Source organism: Cimex lectularius, unplaced genomic scaffold (assembly GCF_000648675.2).
Source record: "Cimex lectularius strain Harlan isolate CLEC.00 unplaced genomic scaffold, Clec_2.1 scaffold155, whole genome shotgun sequence".
NCBI lineage: Eukaryota > Metazoa > Arthropoda > Insecta > Hemiptera > Cimicidae > Cimex > Cimex lectularius.
Genome location: NW_019392710.1, coordinates 316,577 through 340,865, shown reverse-complemented (window position 1 = coordinate 340,865; position 24,289 = coordinate 316,577). Strand labels below are relative to the sequence as shown.

The 24,289-nt window shown below is 35.6% G+C and overlaps 1 protein-coding gene across 3 annotated transcripts in view; it reads left to right on the top strand.

Annotated features, from left to right (window-relative positions):
- The window catches only part of LOC106668848 (zinc finger protein Gfi-1b-like), a 79,957-nt gene that overhangs the window by 16,325 nt on the left and 39,343 nt on the right, over nucleotides 1–24,289 (top strand). The window contains exons 1-4 of one of the 3 annotated variants that reach the window (XM_014397991.2): nucleotides 1,434–1,578; nucleotides 15,391–15,777; nucleotides 17,911–18,184; nucleotides 20,014–20,213. In XM_014397991.2, the coding sequence (XP_014253477.1) occupies nucleotides 15,420–15,777; nucleotides 17,911–18,184; nucleotides 20,014–20,213 (832 nt within the window). In that variant the 5' untranslated portion in view covers nucleotides 1,434–1,578; nucleotides 15,391–15,419. Of the gene's footprint in view, nucleotides 1–1,433; nucleotides 1,579–15,390; nucleotides 15,778–17,910; nucleotides 18,185–20,013; nucleotides 20,214–24,289 lie in introns of those variants that run through there. The other 2 variants (XM_014397990.2, XM_014397988.2) reach the window with 2 other exon arrangements.

Sequence of the window (24,289 nt, the reverse complement as noted above, 5' to 3'; positions counted from 1 at the left end):
GATGTCCAAAGTGATCACCTCCCCATTAGAATAGAGTCCCATATTCGTAAAATGGATTTTGAATTTTGTCCTAAATGGAATACCCGCATGGCAGATTGTAATAAGTATGCACAAATTGCCCACCTTACTAATCTATGTAACAACGTGAACATAGACGTTGCCACGTTTACAGAAAAAATTAAAGCTGCCGCCAGGAAAGTTCGTAACTGGGTTCCGTGGTGGAATAGGGAATGCCAACTTGTCTGTAGAGCAAAAAAAAGGCCCTAAGACGGCTGCGGAGGTTTCCGACTGATGAAAATTTGTCAAACTTTCGTTAATCCAGAGCCAAAGAAAGAAGAGTAATAAAGGAAGCCAAACAAAACTCTCTAAAATATTTAATTTCCAATTTAACACCACGTATGGAATCTTCGGATATATGGAGGAAGATCAGGGCAATTTCGGGCAAAAGAAAACCCCCAATTATGCCGATACTTCGTGCAGAATACATGGTCATAACAGAACCGTTTCAAATTGCTGAGCGTATAGCTTGTCATTTTGAATCTGTTTCTAATTCCAGCTGGTATTCGGAGCGTTTCAGGCAGATAAAGGAGAAGGAAGAAAGAAACGATTTAAATTTTGCAACTGATGAAGAAGAAGTTTGGAACACTCTCCTCACTCTGGAATAAAATTTTGGGAAATTAAGTCGTGCCATATACAGTTCAGAGCCCGTTTCGCTGTAGATACTTTATTGTTGATATGATAATTGAAAGACAGACGAGGGGATAGCGTTACACCGAGATATTTATATTCCTTAACAATTTCAATTTTTTTGTTATCGAAAAAAATCGATCTTTAGCAGCCAGCCTTCCACCCCTCCTAAATACCATGATCTTCGATTTACTTAGATTAACCGATAAATTCCATTGAAAACAGTACGATCCCAAAAGTTTTATATTCCTTCGGAGACTGGACGACCCCTAACCATCCCTAACCACCCCGAAAAAAGAAGTATCGGTAGTATAAAACAATTTATTCCAAATTGACCGGAACATATTTATGATTTTTGACGGCACCATAATTATTTGTTAAAAAGAATAAGATAAGGATCACGCTGGATTGTCCCTCTACCTTCAAGATTTATTTTGTCCTCAACAAATCTCAGGAACATAATAAAAATCTCACGAAATGTATGAAATGTCAAGGTCCACTGACCCGTGAGGTTTTCTCCTCCTTCTACAATATTTAAGACATCGAATTATATTTCTGTCAGATCCTTTCTCGAGATTATCGATACTCTCAACATGCCGTCCTTTTGATACTAGTAATGAATATCGATATTTTTCTTTCGGTACCTAATCCCCACCTCGGTTGTGTTATTATAACTGTTAGCACAAACATCGGCAACCGACTTCAATAAAGGATTCGTAAACATTTGTGCAAACACGTTGTACAAAGTGATGATTCATTCGACACACGACGTTACAAGTTGTCAGAGAACGTAGCGACACAAATCTCCTGTCGGTGCTTTCTAATTAGGAACCAACTCCTGGAATTAAGCTCGACGAACAGTTTAGGACAAAATCAAGAAATCTTTCTAAAGTAAGTTGAATTTGGGATATATTATAAATTTTACTGATGAATTGAAACTAAAAATAAACTATTATGATAATCGACGGTATTGCGATTGAATAATAATTACTTTAATACAATGCTTGATAGCTAAATTATAACATTTTTTTTCTGGCTTTACGTTTCCGCATTAGCCACCGGACTTTAAAACTCGTGTGCAACAACATGTAGAGGGTTGCTATTTAGGGGGTACCAAGAGGGCCACCAACCCGGACGCAGCCAACAAGCCGGGCGGATCAACGGGCCTGCCATTTGGGTATTCTTCTTTAGGAATATTCTTTCTCTATAACGAGGGTCTTAGCGGAAATGTGGATAAAAACCACTAACATCGAAATAATGTGGAAAAGTCTGGAGGCCCCCTTCTCCACCCACCAAGAAAACAGCAGCCGGACCGACGGCCCCCCCGACACCAGCCCGGAAACAAATTTTAACAATAACTTCATTAATTTCGTGGTCCGCTTACCAATTAATATATTACAATTAATTAAGGTTTTTAGTTGAGATAAAAAGTCAATGGCACGAGCGGGATTCGAACCCACGATCTTCGGCTTGATACACCGCTACTCTACCACTTTACCACTGAAAAATGGCAAAAAGGAGGGAAAATTCAAATGGTGCGGTTGAGATGGGAAGTTGGTGTCCGACTGGATCGAGGTCACGATAGCTCAGTATCCCACGATCCCGCTCGTGCCATTGACTTTTTTATCTCAACTAAAAACCTTAATTAATTGTAATATAACAATAACTTTGACGACAATCACTTAATGATGTTAATCGTTAAAAATATTTTTGATAGTAGACGCCGACCAAAATGATCGATAATAATCAAACTACAAGTTCATCACTCCACTTTCTCCATCTAGGTTTATGTTTTGTTTTAGGCCGAAAATCTTTCTCTTAAAAAAATAAACAAGGAGATTATTACGATAGGATGAATTTTTCCTTAAGACAATAAAAAACACAGTTTTTGTACATAACGTCCCGAAAAACCTTTTCTGCTCAAAGGTTGTGACGGTACGGCGTGTAAACAAAGTGACAAGTGAAGCTATGCTTTATCACTTTTATCGGGAAAAGGGTGTAAGGGTCGCTCGGGGGCTTTGCGCTGATTTACGAGGAGTCCAGGTGTGTGCGATAACGGAATCCAGGATTTGTACGTAGATAGGGTGGAATCGGTTTTCAAACTGAACCCCCCCCCACCGGTAGAGGAAAATGTGTTTTGAAAATGTAAATTTGCCCCTTAACTTGCTAGACAATCGGTAATATAGATATTTTTTTTTTAACTGACCACGAAGAACTAAAACCTTGAAAACTGTTATATTGAATGAAGCGACTAGTAGTGCAAGGTAAAATAGGTAAAAATTAGAGCAAATTGATTATTCTTTATAGCAAATTTGGCGAAATATCAGAAAAAGGGCTGCAAACAGTTTCTTTACAAATATTGTTCTTATGCTAAAAATCTCTTGATTTTCCAGTAACATGGTTGAAATTCGTTATCAGTACCTACTGTTTATTTTTTAAATGTCCCAAGGTGTCTCGTCCTTTTTGCGCTAAAGATAAAAGTAAAACGTCACTTTTCAAGGGACAAATCAACTGTAATGCTAGTGTGTAATATTTAGTGATCGTTAAGTAATGATTATTTAGAGATCAGATGCGGTCTGGTGTATGTAGGTTTAGAAAAACCTTTTTTTTTATACCAACGTACCAACGTTTCGATGTTTATTGACACAATCTTCACGGGGGGGATTTATAATTGATTAACATTAAACAAATACATATAAGAAGCAAACATTAATATCTCACTAACACTCTCAATACGACACTCAACAGTGACACATCAACATGGAAAACACACATTTTGAGTTAATACAAATACTTTGATTAAATCTAAAATAATAAATAAATTCATAGTAATAAGATTTGTATAATTTAAACAATGTTTATAGATCCCAGGCACTGTCTATTGTCTATTTCTAAGCGCAAATTGTTCGTATTAAATTGTATTGAAATTTATTAATCATTCACTTCTATTAAAATTTAAGTGTTATTTTTTTTTTTAATGGCTTTGATCTATGCATATTAGCCAATGACAAAACAATGTTATGCGTATTCGTTTTGGGGGGAAGGGTATCGTGAAAAAAAGGCCAGTGGCGACGGCGGGAATTGAACCCACGACCGCGGGGTCCGCGAGCCGAGAATCTCTCACGCTAACCAATCGGCTACCGCGGCCCCCAGAGTTAATTTAAGTGTGAATTTAAATTTTAGTGCATTTAATACACTTTACGCAATTTCATGAAACGCTAAGCTGTATTTGAAGGTCCTGTTCATCCTGGTCCGTCTAATATCGCTGTGTGTTTCGGTAAAACCGAATTTCCCTTTCACATTTGTGTGACTAAATTAGTAAAATTCGTGAAAAGGCTTGTCTAGCTAAACAAGGAAAATTAAACTGCGAGCGAATATTAATTTCCTGATGAAGCACAATGAAAACAATTTCACACCGTAAAGCACAAAATAAAACAAATTCTTCGGGTTCGTACCGTTTTGTTTTGGTTTCTTATTATTATAGTATATTGCTTTTCCGATATATTATTAGGATGCAATATGAAAATATAGATGGATGTAATAGGATCGGGGTTGTGGACTATCGATCTTAGTGGTTACCTTAAATATCCAACTCAATTTTAATTCTAGAATTTAATACTTCATGTAAGTACTTCATCACGGTTATTGGCACAAACATCGTAAATTAATTAAATTAAATTGATAAACATACCGCTCAAAATATACTCGATTTAATTTTACTAGAGGTATAAAAACACAGAAAGCTCAATAATAGTGTAAACATCCAAAATTAAACTAAACAAATTTGGTGGGCAAAACAACTCTACTGAGTTCCAGTACACGCGTGAGTTGAGAGAAACGAAGAAGCAGATGCCCTTAGTCGGAAATGGACAGCTACACCGCTGACAAATCCTGGATCTTTTCGTGGTATCTGGATCATCAATATCAACGAATATATTAGGAAAGAAGAAATTTTGAGAGTGAGGAAAAGATAGAGTGGACACAAACTTAACAAAAATACCCTGACCAGATTTGGAACGATAAAACAATACAAAAGATGCGGTAAGAGACTGCTGACAGGATGGGACCCTGCGGATTAAATGGACATTTGAGGTAGATTGGTTTTGATGATGGTGATGAAGATGATGGATACTATCAAGTGGGGGGTTCCCCAACACTGCAGCCTTACGATTGATATTAACTAATACGGTACATGCTAACTCTCCTAATTGCGAAGAAGAAAATACCCCAATGTACTTGCTAAAAGACGTTGGTGTTTACCCGCAAGAGAAAATGCTTTGGAGTATAAAGTAGGAGTAAAAACAAAAATAATATTAATAATATGAATAATGAAGCCTAATAATCAAACTCCTTGATGAATTGGGATCGACTAATGTGCTAAGGATATTAAATCTCTATCTATCCTAAATGCAAGTGAAGAGAATTTAATTTAACGTAAACGGCCCAACTACCTGTTCATCCTTGGAAATCCCATGAAAAAATAGCACGCATAAACAAAAATAAATTAAATAATATATAGCATGACAACCTGGATGAAATGGTAGACTGGATCGAACATTCAGTTTAGTACTTTGGGATGTTGGTGCCATTTTTCGATAAAATAAGAACGCCCATTCTTTCTTTCTTCTTATTTCTTAAACTTCTTAAATTTATTATCATTTTTTGTATTGATCCTTAATGAAACTGTAGAATAATTAATGAGATATCGGATCAACTTAATCATTCCATAGGTTATGTCCATCCATAGTGTGAGGTTAATTTTAAAAATTTGGGCTATCGTAAAACTTTGAATTGTTTTAAATTGAACTTCGATTCCTTTACAGGACGATTGTACTAGAATTAAAAAATGAACTATGCCCGTTTTTAAAGTGAGATGTAGTTACCTTTTTTCATACTACCCGCATCCTTTACAAAAAGCCGCCCGACTTGTTACATTTTTGAAATCAGTTAGCCATTTAGGCCGAGCACTTAGAAAGTTCGGGTTAGCCGGTGGTGTGGGGAACCCTGTAAAGGCGAGCAAATGCAATATATATAGAGTGAACGCAGGTGCTAGTGGCCGGCTGGGGACAGAGCATAAAACATCCTAGGCGGAGGAAAACGCCTCCGAAGAAGCACTTTAACCGGAACAAGTTAATTTTCAGATTGCTTCAACTTCATAAGTCCCACTGTACTTCATGACAGTTTTATCATTACCGAGATAATGTATGTGTCAATAATTAAGTTAATGAGGATTCTATGAGGATCAACGTATTTTTTGATATCAGAATTCTCAATGTAAAACAGTAATATTTTAATATTCACGTACTTATCTCCAAGTTTTGTTTAACACCCTTTAGAACTCTAAGAGATTGATTAAATAAGTTTAAAAATATGTGTTAATTACACCATTGATAAATAAAGTGAAACTATATGTGAGTAACATACGTCCTTTCTAATTTACTGTACTGGATTATTACTTTAAAATTATCTGGTTTTTAACTAAAGTCAGTGTTTTTTATTTTATTTTCGCACACACAAAAAAATATCAAGGTTATCCCTACGTTACATAACACAGATAAGGAGAAGTAAAGGCAATTTTAGCTTGTGAGGTTTATCAGAGCAAAAGCCGGGCATGAAAGGGATTTTTTCCTCCATCCTGTTTATACTCCAATCTTGCAACTCATTTCCCTCCTTATCCTATTGAGCTAATGCACTCACTCTTTGCTTTGCGACCATCAGTTAATGAAACAACCACTGGATCAAAGAGTCTCTTCCACGCTACAAGATGACTGACGATCCAACAAAATTATATCAGGCTTAAAACTAAAAACAAACAAAACTAAATAAATTGGCTTTGGTGTTTTTCAAACGAAAACCATTCACAGTGTTTTGGTGGAGTTAAATGTTAGTGATGTAGTATATAAATTAACTGAATTTCTCAGTAATGCCGATTTGTTTAAAAATGACTGAAAATTTTGCATTTTCAGAAACCAAATAGCAATCATATGATAGCCACTAACAAAACTATGAAGTAGTTTAAGATTTCCGATTAGTTTGTTCTGTCTATCCTCAATGTTTTGGTCTGCAATCCATAATTATCGTCAGACAAGAAATGGTTCTACTTTTTTAACAGGAAATAAATGAAAAAAATTAGTTGACAAATCATTTTGGTTTCCCTAGGATCGCTATTTTGGTCTGCTAGTCGGAAATGAAAAAAGTACTTGCCAAATACGATAAAATTTGTAGTTTATCGTTTGCGGACATTTTGGTATTCCTATCCTCACTGTTTTTGTCTCGTAGTTCCAGTAGATCGACATAAGCTTTCGGAATCTGATTTGAAATAAACGATGTCTCGAGTTGAAATAAAATCCTCCAATTTTGCAAAGGTTTTCCACAAGAAAAAATCTTTCAAACTTCATAGAAATTTGTAGTCTGAAGGTGGATTAGGAAAAATTGTGAGATTTGAACCTGCATGCGGTCTTTTTGGAAAACTTTGGATTTCAAGTGAATAAAAGTGTCAGCATTTTTTGCCAAGAGGCCGCCAAAACACGAAAATTGAGCACAAAAGCCAAAAAGAAGTTAGAGGATATGCACTATAAATCTGTGGCGGGACATAATTTAGCGCTGCAGGATTCGCAACAATATTACGAATAAATAATTTATTGTCTTTTGTACTTATATTTGTAATTTTCGTATATTATTTTATTTGCATTTACATCAATTTGCCTGTATTTTGGTAAATATTTACGGTTTTTGCATAAATGTTAATTCTAAATTTGTTTAAACTAGATTTATATTTTAATATAAATAAGAAATTAAAAAAGAGTTTAAAGAAAAGATATTTTAAAGATGAACGATGTAGAAATATTATGAATGAACGGGTTTATCCTCAATGACCCGAGGAATATCGAGTACTCTGGTCTAGTGTGAAAGATGTTTCGTGTGTGAATCTAATTTATTAGCGCGAATGAAGGATGTATCCCCAATTCCCCGGAGGAATATAGAATAATCTGGAGTAAAGAGAATGCTAACAAGACTATCACTTATTATTTATTATGTTTTGTGTATTTGTTTGTGTATTTGTTTTATCTTATCCACAATTGACAAGCCCATTAGGTGTAGAGATGCCAAACAAAAGAGAGAGATGGTTACTGATATATCATGACTCGCATAACACGGCAGAAGAAACAATAGAAAATAAATTAGTAGGTTTAAATGCGAGAAGATAAGAAAAGAAAATCAAAACTAATGAAGAAAGGGCTGGCAATGGCCATTGTATTGTAGTTTGCCGGGCCTACAACTTAAAAAATTATGAAAATTGCAGAACGGTTGATATTTCTTATACATACTCGTTTTCTTCCCAAGATATGAAAGTTAATTTCAATCATTTCAAAATATACCCTAGTTCTCGGAATCTGTTATTGACATTGCTATTATATGCATAAAAGCCTTAATAAAGTTTTAGTTTTGCCTTACCAAAACTTTATGTCATATCAATGTGTGATGTACAACAAAATTTATGTAAATTTAAAGAAACAGAATTTGATATGTGGTTCATATTTTTCTTCAAAGCATTAAAAATTAGTGTAAAACAGAGAAAACCTTCGCCAATGTAATACGTATAGGTAAAAAATATACGATATAGTGATAAGTAGGTAGAGAAGAAAGGAATGGAGAGATAAAGGGTAAAAGAGACATAACCAATGAATTTTACTTTCAATTTACAACGATTCGGAAAAACATCCCTCTCCCTATTATAAAAATATTAAACATTTATCAAAACATGTCGAAAATCGTGGTACAAATGAACAGCTAACAGAAAGTAGAAACGATGTTTTTTCCGGTCCCGTTACAATCTCCGGATGTTATTGTTGGACACACGGGACAGATTGATGTTGGGATTGAATCAGGGATTGCACAAGCGTCAAAATGTTTATTGTCTCCTCAATGATTGTTTACCCTAATCTGCAGTTGTCGGTTTTCAGAGGGAATCCCATTTGGCCGCTTTTTCAATATTCAATCACCGAGGATTTTAAATATAATCGTCATATTTTGTCGATAACAAACAGACATGATATTATTTCCTTTTAATAACGTTCAATGTCGTTTTATGTTGGCGTGTACTGAACACTATCAACTGGCACAACGCATTATTTATTTATTTCACTTTTTTCATTCTATTTTTAAGTGAGGACGTTTTTAATTGACTTTCTACCATTTTTTAAAGAATTTCAGTTAAAACACTGATCCTAAACATTATTAAGTACTATGAACTTTTTCATTAATTTATTAAAAAGTAAATGTTAAACAAGTTACGTAAATGTTTGTTTGTACTCGAAATAATACAGAAAATTTCCCGCCTGTTGATATATTATTTTTTTTGGAAAGTGTTTTAATCAAACCACCTTCATTTAAACTTACGTCTATTCATACTGTTCATCGAATAGTTTCTTTGTTACAGACAAGTAATTGGCCGTGAATTAAATTACAATTGGCTAGTATAGCGGGGGCAAACAGTTCCTCCTTGGCTACGAGCCTAATAACAAAATTAAGACAGAGCCGCTATAAATTAGGCCCCGCAAACAGTAACATAAACCGATGTAGACGTTTCCAGTGTAGACACAGCGCCGTTTTAAACGCAAATCAATGACGTGCAGGGTGAAGGGTAGAAAGTCGGAGGCAAACAGACCGGTCATAAACTATCCTCTTGTGTACACTAGTACCTTGTAAATACATCAAAAATAGATTTATCATGGAGCCTTATCATTGTTATGCTCGACCCGGCCCGAGCTTCGAACTTTTAATCATATTAATGCGCTCTTTTCGTGCTCCGATTTCCATCGTTGTGTCAACAGCGACTTAGAATTATTGATTTTTGTTTTATATTAAAATAAACAAGGATTAATTTCGTGTCTGGCTCGACAGTAGGTCTTATCGGCGTTTGATTCTTCATCATAAAATCTACTTTTTGAGTAAATAACTCTCAGTCAAGAATTATTACAATCCACATGCATGGTTACAGAGTTCATATTCAGAGATTAGTTCTCATTATAGTGGGAGAATTCACATACCACTCAGTGCATCTCCCTTTATATTCTCTACTACATACTTCAAACATATACACCAATGTTTTACATTTCGCTCTTCTGCTCAGGTCCAACAAGTCTATTTTCTGAAAAAAAGTTTTTTCTTTTCGACTTTTAAATGACAAAAATCAATAAGAGATTTTGTACTAGTTATAATATACACCAGATATCAGAACATTTACACACAAAGGAACAAGAACATCAAGGACATAAGGAAGGAAAACCTACAAAATAGCAGAGGCTAGATCTCCAAGAATGTCACATTGAAAGAAACAATATAATCATTTAAGGATCAAATGAAATAAATACATCTCAAGATGTGGAAAACTCGTGGAAAACTTCTGTGAAATTGTGGTAGGCGTTAATGTATAAAGAAAAATTTAACTGATAAGTCAAAGTTGTCCATCCCTATAAAGCATTGTTAAGAAGAGAGAATTTTACGTCGTTTCTGCCGCTAAACCTGCTACTTGCGAAAACAAATTTCTGGTCTGTCGCCTACTTAGATGCTTTCTGTATGTTACAGGCTATAAGACACACACGACACGACAGAATAGTATTTCCTAATTAATCAAAGTAGAAAAATATAAACTTTTATTTCTTTCGACTAAACGTAAAACTTTTAGTGTCATTTCAAATGTGACGATCAAGTTGTGCGATTTACGAATGTTTTTTTCGTGAATTTAAATTCAACCAGTCTGCTACCCAAAAGGATAAAAGATCAGATTATTGGTAAAGGATTAGTGGAACTGTTCGCCACTGGTTGGAAAGTTTTCCTTCATTAGATACAACATATGTTAAAATAGTCAACTAAAGACATTCAGCAACTTCTTAAGGACTTCAAACCGCACAACACTTCTTGCCATTAGAACAACTTCCAGACATTCAAAATTGGTTGATTCATCAGACCACCAGAATAACGGTACAAAAATCAGTCATTCCTGAGATGTACAATAATTACGATGTAAAATAAATCATGTCTGACAATTGACTTCCATCAGGTTAGCAGTTAGATGACTATCAGCTACTTGGTTAACGCCAAAACCGTCTCTTATTCAGGATTTATCTAATGAAAGGTGAATATGGGGGGAAGGGAGGCACATCTTCCAAGCCCAGCTCCAATAATTTGCTAGTGCGTCAGCAAAAACACATGGAGGCGAGAGTTATCCTGGTAGGAAAATAATCTCTTCGCGATGGGCTAATTGTGGATGTTTTTACATTATACTCTAAAAATGACGGTTTGGTTGCCGAAAGAAACTATTAACCATTCTCGTCTAATCCACCAAATTCACATCACCTTCTTGGTATGTGAAACGGTTTCTGGAGTAGTGAACGGTCGGTCGCTGGTTATGCCCAAAAATTTTCTTGTCGGATCATTGTAAAGAATCCACTTTTGGACCCTAGTTATCAATCTGTTCAACATTGGGTCTTTTACATTATGTTTAAAATGGAATCGCAGAAAGAGATGATGCCCAATAAATTCTTGTTAATCAACACGTGAGGAACTCTTCATCGCTCCGACAATTATTTCCAGCTGCTCTCAGATGATTTAAAACACTATGAGATATGTTATTGCCTGTACGATGTCTCGAGTCAGTGACGGTCGGATTAGTGTGATAAAAGTTTAAATTGTGTCATGTTCATGGGGCTAATTCAAAACTTCATCACCACGCATACCAAAATTTTTTTTAGCAGTTTAAGCGGTGGTTTTTTTCAGTAATAAAAATATATTAAATGACGGAAAACAATATTTTTCCTTTTTTTTTTAATTCAGACAAACCTCCTGTAAAAATAGGAACGAATTGAACAATAAAACCTTTTCAGAGAGTGTAAATAATATAAATAAACATTACTTGAAAAAACAGAGCTACAAACTTACTTTACAACCAAATGTTTAAAAAAAATCGTTAGCCTACATACGTCACACGCCCACAAAATGTGTATAAAATTTTATTCAAATTGTTCAATGGGTTTTTCCATATAGATAATGTTAGTCTTGACTGGGCTATTAGATGTAAAAAAATCAAAGGATAGAATCTTAAATAAAACCCATAGTCGTAGATTTATTCTTATAAAATTTTAAGGAAAAATATTATTTATTGGCGAAAGGCAACATTGCACGTATATCGACGACAAATACAAATCTTGAATCCTTATATAAAAACATAACATTCACATACCAGCAATAACTAAACCATGGTAATTTCACTGAAATTTTCAGTTCCACAATTACAGAAAACTACCGCAACTGGTACCAAACAATGAAAAATATTACAAACAACAATGGCCACAGCCCAATCACTCTGTAAATAAAGGAAAGAGAAGATGAAAACAAAACGAAACTCCAAAAATAAGACATAAAATGAACCAAATTAAGAAAAGGACCAATTATTGAACAATTCAGTCATAAAAACCGTACTAAAGCGACTGATAAATTTGGAAAACTAAGAACGTATAATCATCACGTACCGAAAAAAATGATACTGCGGAAAAATAATATAAACCGCAGATAACATAAAATAAAATTTAAGAGTTGAGTTTTTGTAGTCCAGTTTTTCCAACATTTAAGTTGTAAGACATTATATATTCTTCATTTAGTTAAGTCGAGTTACATGTATATGGATAGTAAATAAATATTTTTGAAATTGAAAAATTTAAGGACTCATTTCACACAATACAAACACCCTACGAACTATCCCAAATACTCTTGTAAGTACTATAGAAACCGTATGTATAAAACGGAAGACAAAGGTGACGTATTTTGAAACAAACGAGCACACTTTCAATACAAAAATGACCCACCCATAAATTTGTGAATAAGTATTCACAAATTTATAACACTTGACAAATTAAGAAGGAAAGTATCAGAAGATTATAAAGACCGAACAAACTAAAACGAAGGCTTAATCCGTCAAAGACGCCGACCGATACCACCAAGATAGCACTCCTTTCACATATCAGGAACATTTAGTATGGATCCAAGGAAACAAAAATCACACTAACTCAGAAACGCGTCTGACTGGCTAATGATAATAATCGAACAGTTCATCGCTATGAAGATCTCCAGAAGAATTCTCACAAAAACATGAAAAGGTGGATTCTGCGGTTGTTCTTGATTACGTTTATTCTATTCATCGCAAAATCTTTAATAGAATCGATGATTTCATTATAGACTCGTTTAAGACACTAGAGAAAAACGAAATTTTACAAAAGAACGAATGGTTTTTCCAGGATGATGATCAGTTGAAATGTTCGTAGGCCTGTAGGTACGAGATTTGCCTCTCCGGTCACGTGACTCTCGGTGATTAAGATCCGGGATTAACATGGAAATGAAGGAGGTTCCTAAAGTGATATAATTATCAAGGGCTAACGTCTGCTGAATATCAAACGGTCAGGCTCATCTACCCTTCTCTAAGTGATCTGTTTCTCGGCTAAGTGCCCAGTTTGTGTGCTCGCCCGGCTTAGCTGAGTTTTAACAACGGATTTACCTACTCGAATAAGTGAAGGGGAGGATTAAAGGTTCGGCCGAGCCCCACGTGATTTTCCTCTTTTAATTTGCGCTCTTAGAAGAATTTGCATAATCACACTTCATCTAGGACAGTGGTGATTCCTCGCACGAATTGCCTACTAAAGTACCTCCCTCACCGATCGCAATTAAACCTCGCCGAAAAAAAAGTTTCCAAACAGTTTTATTTACAACAGCTCAGAAATTAAAAGAACTAAATGAATAGAGCTAATTTGTTAAATACAACTAAATCACAGCTTAATAAAATATAAAATTCGAAAACGGTGGTTGTAGACACTGGCGGAAGGAAGTTTTGTATATATCTACGCTTCAAGTTCACTACCAGGGAATAATTCCGGTTGTTTAGTAAATCGTTTAAACTTTATTTTAAAAAAAAGAAAAAAAAGTTTATATGAACCATTGACCGATTCTCAACCCATTCGCAGATATTCAACAACATTTTATGTTCCCTCCCCCCAACTATTAACTAGGGCATAAATCTAATCGACGATCTTAAACTATTCATTTTTGAGGAAATAAATAATGAAAAACTGAAAAGTATTAAATTTTAATTTTAAGAAGGCACCCATATAGAACTTTGAATTTTTTGGTAAAAAGAAACACTAAATCTCTCAAAAATTTAATATTTGTAAAAAAACAAATTGCAACCTCATTGGAAAAATTACGGTACAGCTTGAAAATTTCATAACAACTTCTTCATTTAATAGGCTTTTTAGCGGTATACCATTTTCTTGAATTTCATCGAACCCAAATGCAGAAATTTTACGCTAACAAAATGATGATGGTGTGAAAAAGGGGGATGGGTTGAGGGACTATTTTAATTTAGTTCCCCAACTTAAATTTAAAAAAAAAGCACAACAAGAAAGGAAAATTAAACAACTCGTGTAAAAACAGACAAAATCATAGCGAACAACCAAAGCAGAAAAATAAAACAAAATATCTACACGAAACAAAGACAAAAGAGAAAAAGAACAGTACACAAGTTCTAAAACCCTACTTTAACCTAATAAAAAAGCACAAAAGAAAGAAAAATTTGACGAACAAATAAAAAAAATAATAATAAAAAAACACAAAAACAGTCATTTTGTTGTGCCTATTCTTGTCAGGATTGCCAGGCGCATTTCTGCGTTTCACCTTTTTCAATGTCGGGTTTAATTCCCATTAATTCATTTTAAATTAATAATTCTTGTAATTGATGATGAATAGCACTAGTAGACCCCAATTTTTTTCGTGGGTATTTCAACTACGAGATCATATTAATCCCCGCAGTTCCTGTGTTTTCGAAAAAAAGTACATTTGAACGTAATTCAGGGCCGCTGAGATTCGAACCATAAGGTTTTTTGTTTGTTTTATATTGACTGTCAATATTAATTTATTTCATTTTATCGTATTGATAAATTTCTGTCTGTACCAATAACCAATGCACTCTCTTGTTATAGAATATTATAATAATTATAATCAGTAATTAAAATGTGAGGTTAACACTCCCAACACGACACACAACCTGACCAATCTACACAGAAAACACGCACTTCGAGCCCTGGAGATGATTTAAATAAAGATCGAAACGTTGGCACAACAACGACAATGTTTTTCTAAACCTACTTCACACCAGACCGCATCTCATGAACTCCAAATAATCAGTAATTTTAATTTACTAAATGTAATCCTGTTGATATTTTGTTGTTCAGTTATTTTCTATTCTATCTATATAAAAATCTAAAATTTAAAATAAAAGCTAATCTTCTTCGTACGTACGTTTCTTTCCCCGGTAATGTTGACTCAAAGGTAGAAATGTAACGAGCAACCTGACCTCGCAAAAGCAATAAAGATTAGAACATCTGACAAACTGTTGAAAGAAAAAAACCAAGAAGCAGCGTATCAACAAATATGGTGAATCCCCGGAATGTACCGAGATAAAAAAATAAATATGGCTGACCCAGACGAATATAAACGTCTCAGTTTATTCACTCAGTCGTTAGAACGCAATCGTTGCAGGAAAACGTGTGAACCGTTGAGATAGAAGCAGATACAATTTGTTTTTCCGGCCTTACGAGGGAAATCGATGTATTTACGGGACCAGGCGCAAATCGAATAAAAACAATTTTTTTCCAGAAGAAATCAAATTCGGCGTGGACAGGCTGATGAAGTCGGAGACGGACGAGGACGAGGACCGGGGGCGGAAGGATTCGGCGGACGTGACGACGATGACGACCGATGGCGGCTGTTCGTCGCCGGAGCTGGAGGTGGACTCGCCGCCGCCCCCGCATACATCGCGTCCGCACAAAAATTCCGAACTGTTCAGTGTGAGTGCCCTGTTGCGGTCGGACGTGCCCCGGGCGAAACGTCCCTCACCGCCCCCGTTTCATCCCCTGCTCTCGAGGCACGGCCTTCCGCTCTACCCACCCGTCAAAGAGGACGCCAACAGGAACCTCCTCTCAGGATCTCTCTACCTCAGCCTAGGGGCCATGCATTATGCCATCGCCGCCGCAAACCCCGCAGGTAATGAACATTATTACCTTCTTACTTTAGAAGCTCTGACTGATGACTTAAAATAGTCAAAGTTCTTTTGCAACAGTTCATAAAATTAAATAAATGTTCAAACAAAACTATTTATTGCGTGTATTATTATAATAAATAGTTGTTTATTTAAAAAAATTTACAGTGATAAGGCACATTTCAAAGAATTAAAAACATTTAGTTTTTAGTTAGCAGAACAGAGTATTTTTCTTCCTTTCAAATTTTCCTTTACCCTTGGTTTTTTTAAAATAAATAACTAATGCTGATGTATTTGATATCAGCATTAATCAAGACTCAATAGTAGAAAAACCTATTTTAGCTCGAACAATGACTGAAGACTCAGTGAGTGTATGGTGTTTTTATTAGAAGTTGTTCGACTGCTTTTCTTATACCCCTTTTCAAAGACTCCATTGTCGGTGTTTTTTCTACATGCTATGCCTTCCAATCTGATCACATTTTATAGACCAAAAGAATTGAGATCAGAGCTGGCGGAAGGCCACTTTTCTCAGCTGGTTACCACCATTACCACGATTTTGAAAGTATTAGTAATGATTTAAACTTGTTACAAATCTTTAGTAATAGTTTCAAAGTCCTGATTAAGGGCATAAATTCCTCGACAGCTTGACGACAGAATAGAGTATTTTTTTTCTTTCAAATTTTCCTTAGACCTGATTTTCTATCAATAATTATTGCTGATATCAGATAAGATGTGATTGATATAAGAATTAACCAATGTAGACTAGTTACTTAATACTAGAAAAATCTCTTTTAACTCGAATACAGGACTGAAGTCAGTCCGCTGTATTTTTCTAGTAGAAATTGTACGACTGCTTTTATCAGATCCGTTTTCAATGTTTCCATTCGGGTTGTTTCTACGATTTATGCCATCCAATACAGCAAATTTATATTCCAAAAAAATTGAGAACTGGTCTCAGCTGATAAATTCAGGAATCATTCTTATCTTGGGCTCGGGACATTTCGTTTTGCCTTGGAGCTGATACCTGTTGGGATATGGTTTTAATAAAAGGATTACCACTTCAATAAGAGATCCAACGGCTGTGACAGAACTTATGGAAAACTGTAAAAATTAAAAAGTTCTCAGACAAGCCTTAACCGTGAATTTTTTTGAGTTTTGTTCTGGGTTCCGATCATTCTAACTTGTTCAGTTTCGGTCTGTCAGATGCGTTTCGGCTTTTCGCCATTTTTCAGTGGGGGTTTGTTGTCTGTCATGCTTCATTTAGCTTACATTCCGACAACGTGAAGATGGCGATGTTCTGAATGCATAGGCAGTTCATAATGATGTGAAACTACCTATCTATTAAATCGTTTTCTAGACCGAAAACCACTACATTTTATGTCTTTATGACCCTATCACCAATGTAGTAAAATCATACCCACAACAGCCTTATCATAGTTTTTCAACCCCAAAGATAAGTAAAGGGTACAAAAAAAAAAGAATATAGCTATCATGTCAGATAGCCAAGCAGCCATCGAAGCACTAAGTTCAAGTACCATTAACTCAAGGATAGTGCTGAACTGCAGAACCAAATTAAACATATTAGGTATGCAGAATAAAGTCAGCCTCTGCTGGGTCCCAGGACACATGGGAGTAGAAGGCAACGAGAAAGCGGACACCCTTGCAAGGAAAGGAGCTGCCAGACCGCTGATATGACCTGAACCCTTCTGTGGCATAGGAATCCACGCTATTAACGAATATCTCAGACAGAAGGACAAAAAGAAAATGAGGGAACTTTGGAATTCACTCACTGGACATAGACAATCCAAGAATCTTCTAACCAATTTTGGTAGGAAAGAAATTACGGAATGTGTCAAAGGAAGCAGGAACAGACTGAGAATCCTAATAGCACCCTACTACGAATCCTAGTAGGCATACGTCATGACCTATCATTCACATTCACCCCTCGAACAATATTAAAATAGTCGTAGAAATAAATCATAGAGGGTAAAGAAAGACCTTAACCAAATATTGGGGGTACGTAGTTTGTACAAAATTAAAAATCTGGTAGTAATTTTTTTGTGACGCAGGCTTGAAGTCCTTCCATGGCATATGTGTGGCCTTCTATTTACAGACTGTTTTTTCCCAATCGGTTACAGGCTCGTCGAGTAGTTTACACCCGATGGGTAGCAGCTCGGAAGACCTGTACAGGCTGCGGCAACAGCTGATGGCCGGCGGTCCGAGCCATCCCCACGACCATCATCACCACTTCCTCGCCCCCGACGTCTACTCCTGTATCAAATGCGAAAAAATGTTCCCGACGCCCCACGGCCTCGAAGTACACTCGCGGAGGTCGCACAACGGCAAACGGCCGTTCGCCTGCGAACTCTGTAACAAGACTTTCGGCGCCGAGGTCTCGCTATCGCAACACAGGTAATCAATCTCTGATAAGTTTACGTATATTTTTTATTTCTAAATTTGTCAATTTAGTGCAACACTACGTTCTTTACATATATTACTACTAAATACCAGAATTTCAAACGGACCTGAAATGGTGAGACAAAATTATATGAGGGCGAGCAGGTTTTGTAAGGATCTCTGTAGAAAAAAAAAACAAAAACAAGAACATACGGCGTTCGCTACCTCACAAATTAGCAACTGTAAAAGATTCAAAGATGTATTGGTAAAGAGAGGAAAGACTTTTATTTGTGTTGAGCTATCTGTGGGTTCAGCACAACAGTTTACTAATGAATACGTTAAAAACTGACGAAAATTCGTACTTCTATGGAGAACCTATGATTTTTAATTGCTCTCTAGACGCGCCATTCACACTTGAGGAACTATTCGGCTGATACGGTACAAATAAGTTAAAAGGCAGCGGACCGAGATAGAATGCCAAACGAGTTTTTTAAATATGCCCTACAACAATTTAATTCCAAGAACAACTCACTCCTTTGCGTTTATAACTATGTTTATGAATATGGTTCATATTCATATTCATTCATTTGGCGAATTGATTATTTTCCCTCTATTTAAGCATAGGGATAGAAATGATCCCACTAAATACAGAGGTATTTCATGTCTGAATGTAGTGGCCAAGTTTTTTTCTGGTTTACTAGAAATTCATGTTAATGCGAACGGTGAAAGTCAAATAGGGTTTAGAAAAGGGTTTTGATCTTGTATTGCCCAACGTAGTCAATTTAAGTCCGTCGAAGCCAAAAACAAAGCTTTTGATGTTGATGATGATGTTCTAAGATGGTCAACACTTTTTATTTTAGATAACAAACACGTATATTTTCAAAACGCTATAAGTTTTTTTAAGCATGGCGAAATGAAGGCTAAAGAGAATTAAAATACCTTTAACATACTTTCTTCTAGTAGTTTCTAGTCTCGTTAAATGTATAAAGATAATTCATAAGAACTCAATTGTCATACAAATATGGGTCTGACTCTTCTAATGTGTAAAATAAATATTTAGTCAACAAATTAAACAGAAACGTAAAATAAAAAATGAACATGTAATTTTTCATGTACACACATAATACTACTATAATATATATGACCACATTGAGGCGTTGATCAATGTTATTTCTTCTATTGCATTTCAATACTGGACTACATTTCTTTCTTTTAACGAGTGTTGTGTGTTAACCCGCCTCAATAAGTAACCAAATTGAATATGAATTTAATTTTTGTTCTTTTAATAAGAATCTTTTCAAATACATTAGATATGATGGAGTTATTTTTGTTTAAACTTTAAAAGACTAAGGATTCTTGCCGCGTTGCCCTCACTGGAATCCAAAAACCAGAGGTAAAAATCTTAAGGTCTTAATTTAATCGACGAATAGATTTTAAGGAAATGTAATTATATTTGCAAAAATAGGCACAAAAAATTGTTGTAATAAAAAGTAAACGAAACGTTAAAATAAAAAAAATCAGCTATTTTAAACTTCGGCAAAGGTATATTTATGTACACATCAACAATTAAATTATCAAGAAGAACAAATTCTTGTAAAGTAAAAAATAGTGTATATGCTTTAATTACTGTTGTGAAAAAATGCAAAAGAATAAATAAAAATTGTAGCTTTTACAAATACACATTTCAATTTAAGTACAAAACTCATCGGACCACATCGACATTGCAAAAATGGTTATAAAAAATCACACTCATACTAACCCGAACATATATTTAAATCATCCTACTGGCAGGAAGGTAACGAGTAAGTTATAAATTTATTGATTATTTATCTGTTGTGTGACAGGTGGCTCTGCTGTCGCAGGTCTGTACATAATGTGGAAAAAGTGTTCCAGTGCAAACAGTGCGGGAAGACGTTCAAAAGGAGTTCCACGCTCTCCACCCACCTCCTCATACATTCGGACACGAGGCCGTACCCGTGCCAGTTCTGCGGGAAACGATTCCACCAGAAGTCCGATATGAAGAAGCACACCTACATTCACACAGGTGAGCGATCGAAAATAATTAAATTGACACAATTCGCTAAAAAATACGTTAAGCGATTAAAGATTCTCAGATTCAACAACCAACTGTTAAATTAAACTAAATCAAAACTAATGCCGTTTAAATACCCATAATTCTTGGGCATGCAATTATCGCGTTTTGTCTGTTTATAAAAATGTGATTATCAAAATAGGTTGCCCTGACAGGAAAAAATGACTTGTGGATCTTCGTACTTTTTGACAAGTATAAACTAAGTCAAAACAATTTAAAAAATATAACAAAACGAGAGAGAGAGAGAGAGAGAGAGAGAGAGAGAGAAAGAGAAAGAGAGAGAGAAAGAAAGAAAGAAAGAGAGAGAGAGAGAGAGAGAGAGAGAAGAAATAAAGAAAACACTAAAAAATAGAGAAAGATATATATGTATTCAAGTTCAAGTTTGATTATTAAACTCTCGTGGGTTTCCAGTTCTCTCAAACGCGTTTCAGCCTCAGTGAGGAACACCCGCTAGTATAAACAGACCCCAATAAACTGAAGTCGATTTGAACAACTATCACCAAAGGTAATGGAGCCCCAATCTATTATCTATCCTACCATAAGTACTTCATAAAATTAGGTACCAATGTTTTCAGTGTACCTTGAACCCAAAAGTAAGTCTCCGCGTGTCAACAACCACCTATATACAACAGGGTGGTTTGTTTGCGTTTTAATTTTAATTGGTTAGTGGTAGGACTACTAACCGGTCACTGGTATCTGAGAAAACATCTACACAAATGGGTATATACAACGGTGATCCTATTTGCAGATTATGTAATGAGGAGGAGGAAACAGCCACTCATATCATCTTCGAATGCGAAGCAACAGCTCAATGGAGGATTAACCTAACGTATGGAAAAGACTTAAAGAATCAAATTGCAGCAGCAACAGTCAATGACCTGATACTTCTAAGAAGAAGGATTGAGGCTATTGACTGAACTAAGGAACTAGAAAGGTACAATAAGCCAGAAGGCTGCAGTGCCTGGGGAATACAAACCCCGCTTCGTAGTATCCTTTTCCACCATACCACACTATACCGGCCGGAACGTGTGGGGCCACCATGTATATAAAAACTGTATATATAATCAAAGAATATATATACTATATAACTACTTCAATCTCATTCAGAAAACTACAACTGTTGAATATGAAGTTTCTCGGCAAAACATTGGTCCGTTTTATTTGCCAGTATTTTTGTAGAGGTATACGCTGTTTTATCTCCCCTGGTTGTGGGAGAATGACTCTGTAGTAAGAACTTCAACAAGACGATGACTTATTTTTAAATACCAGACGTGAAATAAAAATGAGCTTTATGGATAAGACAAATTGTTTTTATGGGATTTTTCCTATCAATCATTTAAAATGGAAGAATTATATTTTTTATCTGACAAGCAGAAATCTATGAGTAGAGTTTTAAGAGCCTATTGTCCGCTAAGGGCCTTGTCGTCGGCCACCTATAAAACAAATCGATCCGCCGGTGATAATGAATTAATGAAAATGCCTCTGAGCATTTTCAGTTTCTGCCGTCGGCCGGTCACGTAAGCTAGCGTGCAGGGAGTGTGTTTACACAGGAGGACCCTGTTCTAATGTCCACTCGACTCCCTTTCCCTCGATTTGCTTCGATTTCGGTGGAAACAAAGGTGAAAATATTGAGGCTAATTGGGGGGCGAGAGGGTGGCGGTACGAAAGGTAAGGAGAATCAATTCGGCCCGTTTCCACGAATCGTGGGCGTTGCCGCCCAGTGTAAATATCGTGCAGTGAGATACTTTCAACGATTTGTTTTGCATTATTTCTCGTCAAAATAGGGGGGCTTTCTTCTTTTGAACTTTCCCGAGTTGAACTTCTGTGATTTGCTTATTCTTTCTGAAACCGTTGAACTGAGTAGAACAAGTTCTATAAACAATATTCCATTTTTATAATTGTGCTTCTACAAAACGCTTGGGAAGTTTTTCAAATGAAGGGTTTCTTGTTTCTAATAGTATTGTATATACTATATGTATTGTTCAAAGTGGGCGTTGTATGCATCTTTTTGATGTGTGATTAATAATATAATAAGGATTTTTTAAAATAATTTCTTCCTGTTTTTTTTTGTTTTTTGAACTTTTAACCAATGATGAAACAAATCTGAAGATGGGATTTTGAATGCGATTGCATGTCGTTGGAATCCAAAAAAAGTCGTTATCATTATTATTATTATTCAACACGTTCGGGGGCGGACGGGACACGGAAGTGTAAAATCTGCCCCGGCACGCGACGCCCGCGCCAACCCCCTTTAATCACCGGTCACCAAATTTCAACTCGACGCTCCACTCTCATTATAAAATCGGTTATTAGCAAATTAAAGTGATGTAATAATACTTAGAGGGTGTCCGTGTGATGTGTAATTTGAGTGGAAAATTAAAACTGCACCCTTGATTATTTCCTAGATTATTTTGTTTAATTGCACTTTTCAACTGAACTGTATGACAATCAATAAAACTGATGTTTTTTGGAAGTTTCCGGAATGATTAACGATTGGTCGTTTTTGGTTCTGTCTGTCTGTTTCGGGCTGTGAGACGCCTTGCGGCATTTCACCGTGAGTTTAGGAGTTACTTCCTCAATCGTATCGTTTTATAACTTAAGCTAAACTTCTGCCTAAAAGTATTCGATAACAAAGTTTTTCTTATCCAAAGTCTCTAGATATGTAATATGAAGAAGTACACTGAATATAGCAAAGAGCTGAAACGCGTCTGGCATACCAAAACAGCGAGGATAAATGAACCACTATAAACGGAGACAACTTAACGTAAGGTTCATCATCAAATATACATCAATAAAAGTGATCAAAATAGAACAGAGAATGAATAGTTGTGATTTTTGTAAACAAATATCGACCAGTTGTGGTTGTCGGCTGCTCGAATATATGTTTTAAAATGAGAATCAGCGCCGATTTTTCACCCATCCCACCAATTAATGATGTGTTCTACAAGGAAGTTTTCTAGGTCCAATCCTTTACAACATCTACACTGCTGACATAGTTACAGTTTCATACACACAACTCACAACCTATGCCTACGACACCGCAATCCTACATACACACTCCAATCCTAGCCAGAGAATTACCATGCTCACCATGCTGACTGGTGGCAGATCAGGTTGAACGCGCAAAAAGCCAACAATTAACGGTTGCTTTCAAACGTTAGACCTGTCCACCACAACATAATACTTGCATCTAGGCGAGTTCACTACCTTGGGCTTTACTTGGACTTACATCGAACCCACATATAAGACTAAAAAGTTACAAAGATAAGAAATTAACAAAATATATGGACTACTTAGATACCTAATGCGATCAAAATCAATACTAAGTGTATATAACAAACTAAGTAAGCTTACAAAATCAGACCTATTTGGACTTACGGGGTCGAACTGTAGGACTCGGCCAAATCCTCCAACATCGAACGAATCCAATCGTATCCTCAATGCTCCCTTCTACGTCACCAATCAAATGATCCATAAAGAATTTAAATTCCCATTCGTGATGGATCTAATCTCATCCCGGAAAGTATGATATATTTCAGTGTTTTTTACAATGTGTAAATTGTTTATTTATTTATTTAGAAATCATGAGATGCGGTCTGTTTATTTATTGTTGATTTAATTTATAGTTTTTTAAATGTATTAAGAAAAGTAGCTCCAAATACAATATAATAAAAGGAATATATAAAATAAGACTGATTATTCGAAACAATTAAATTTATATTGTTTCTGCACGATTCCTTTACAAATAAAATCACTGCATGATTGAAGTCATTGAAGTCAAAATTATGAAAACTACACGTTTTTGACAATTTAGAAAGACATCATCGGGAATATGTATGCAATTTGGATCCAGAGTAAGAAGGCAAGAATGATCAGAACTATGTAAAACACACACACACACACACACACACATATATATATATATATATATATATATATATATATATATGTGTGTGTGTGTGTGTGTGTGTGTGTGTTTTACATAGTTCTGATCATTCTTGCCTTCTTACTCTGGATCCAAATTGCAT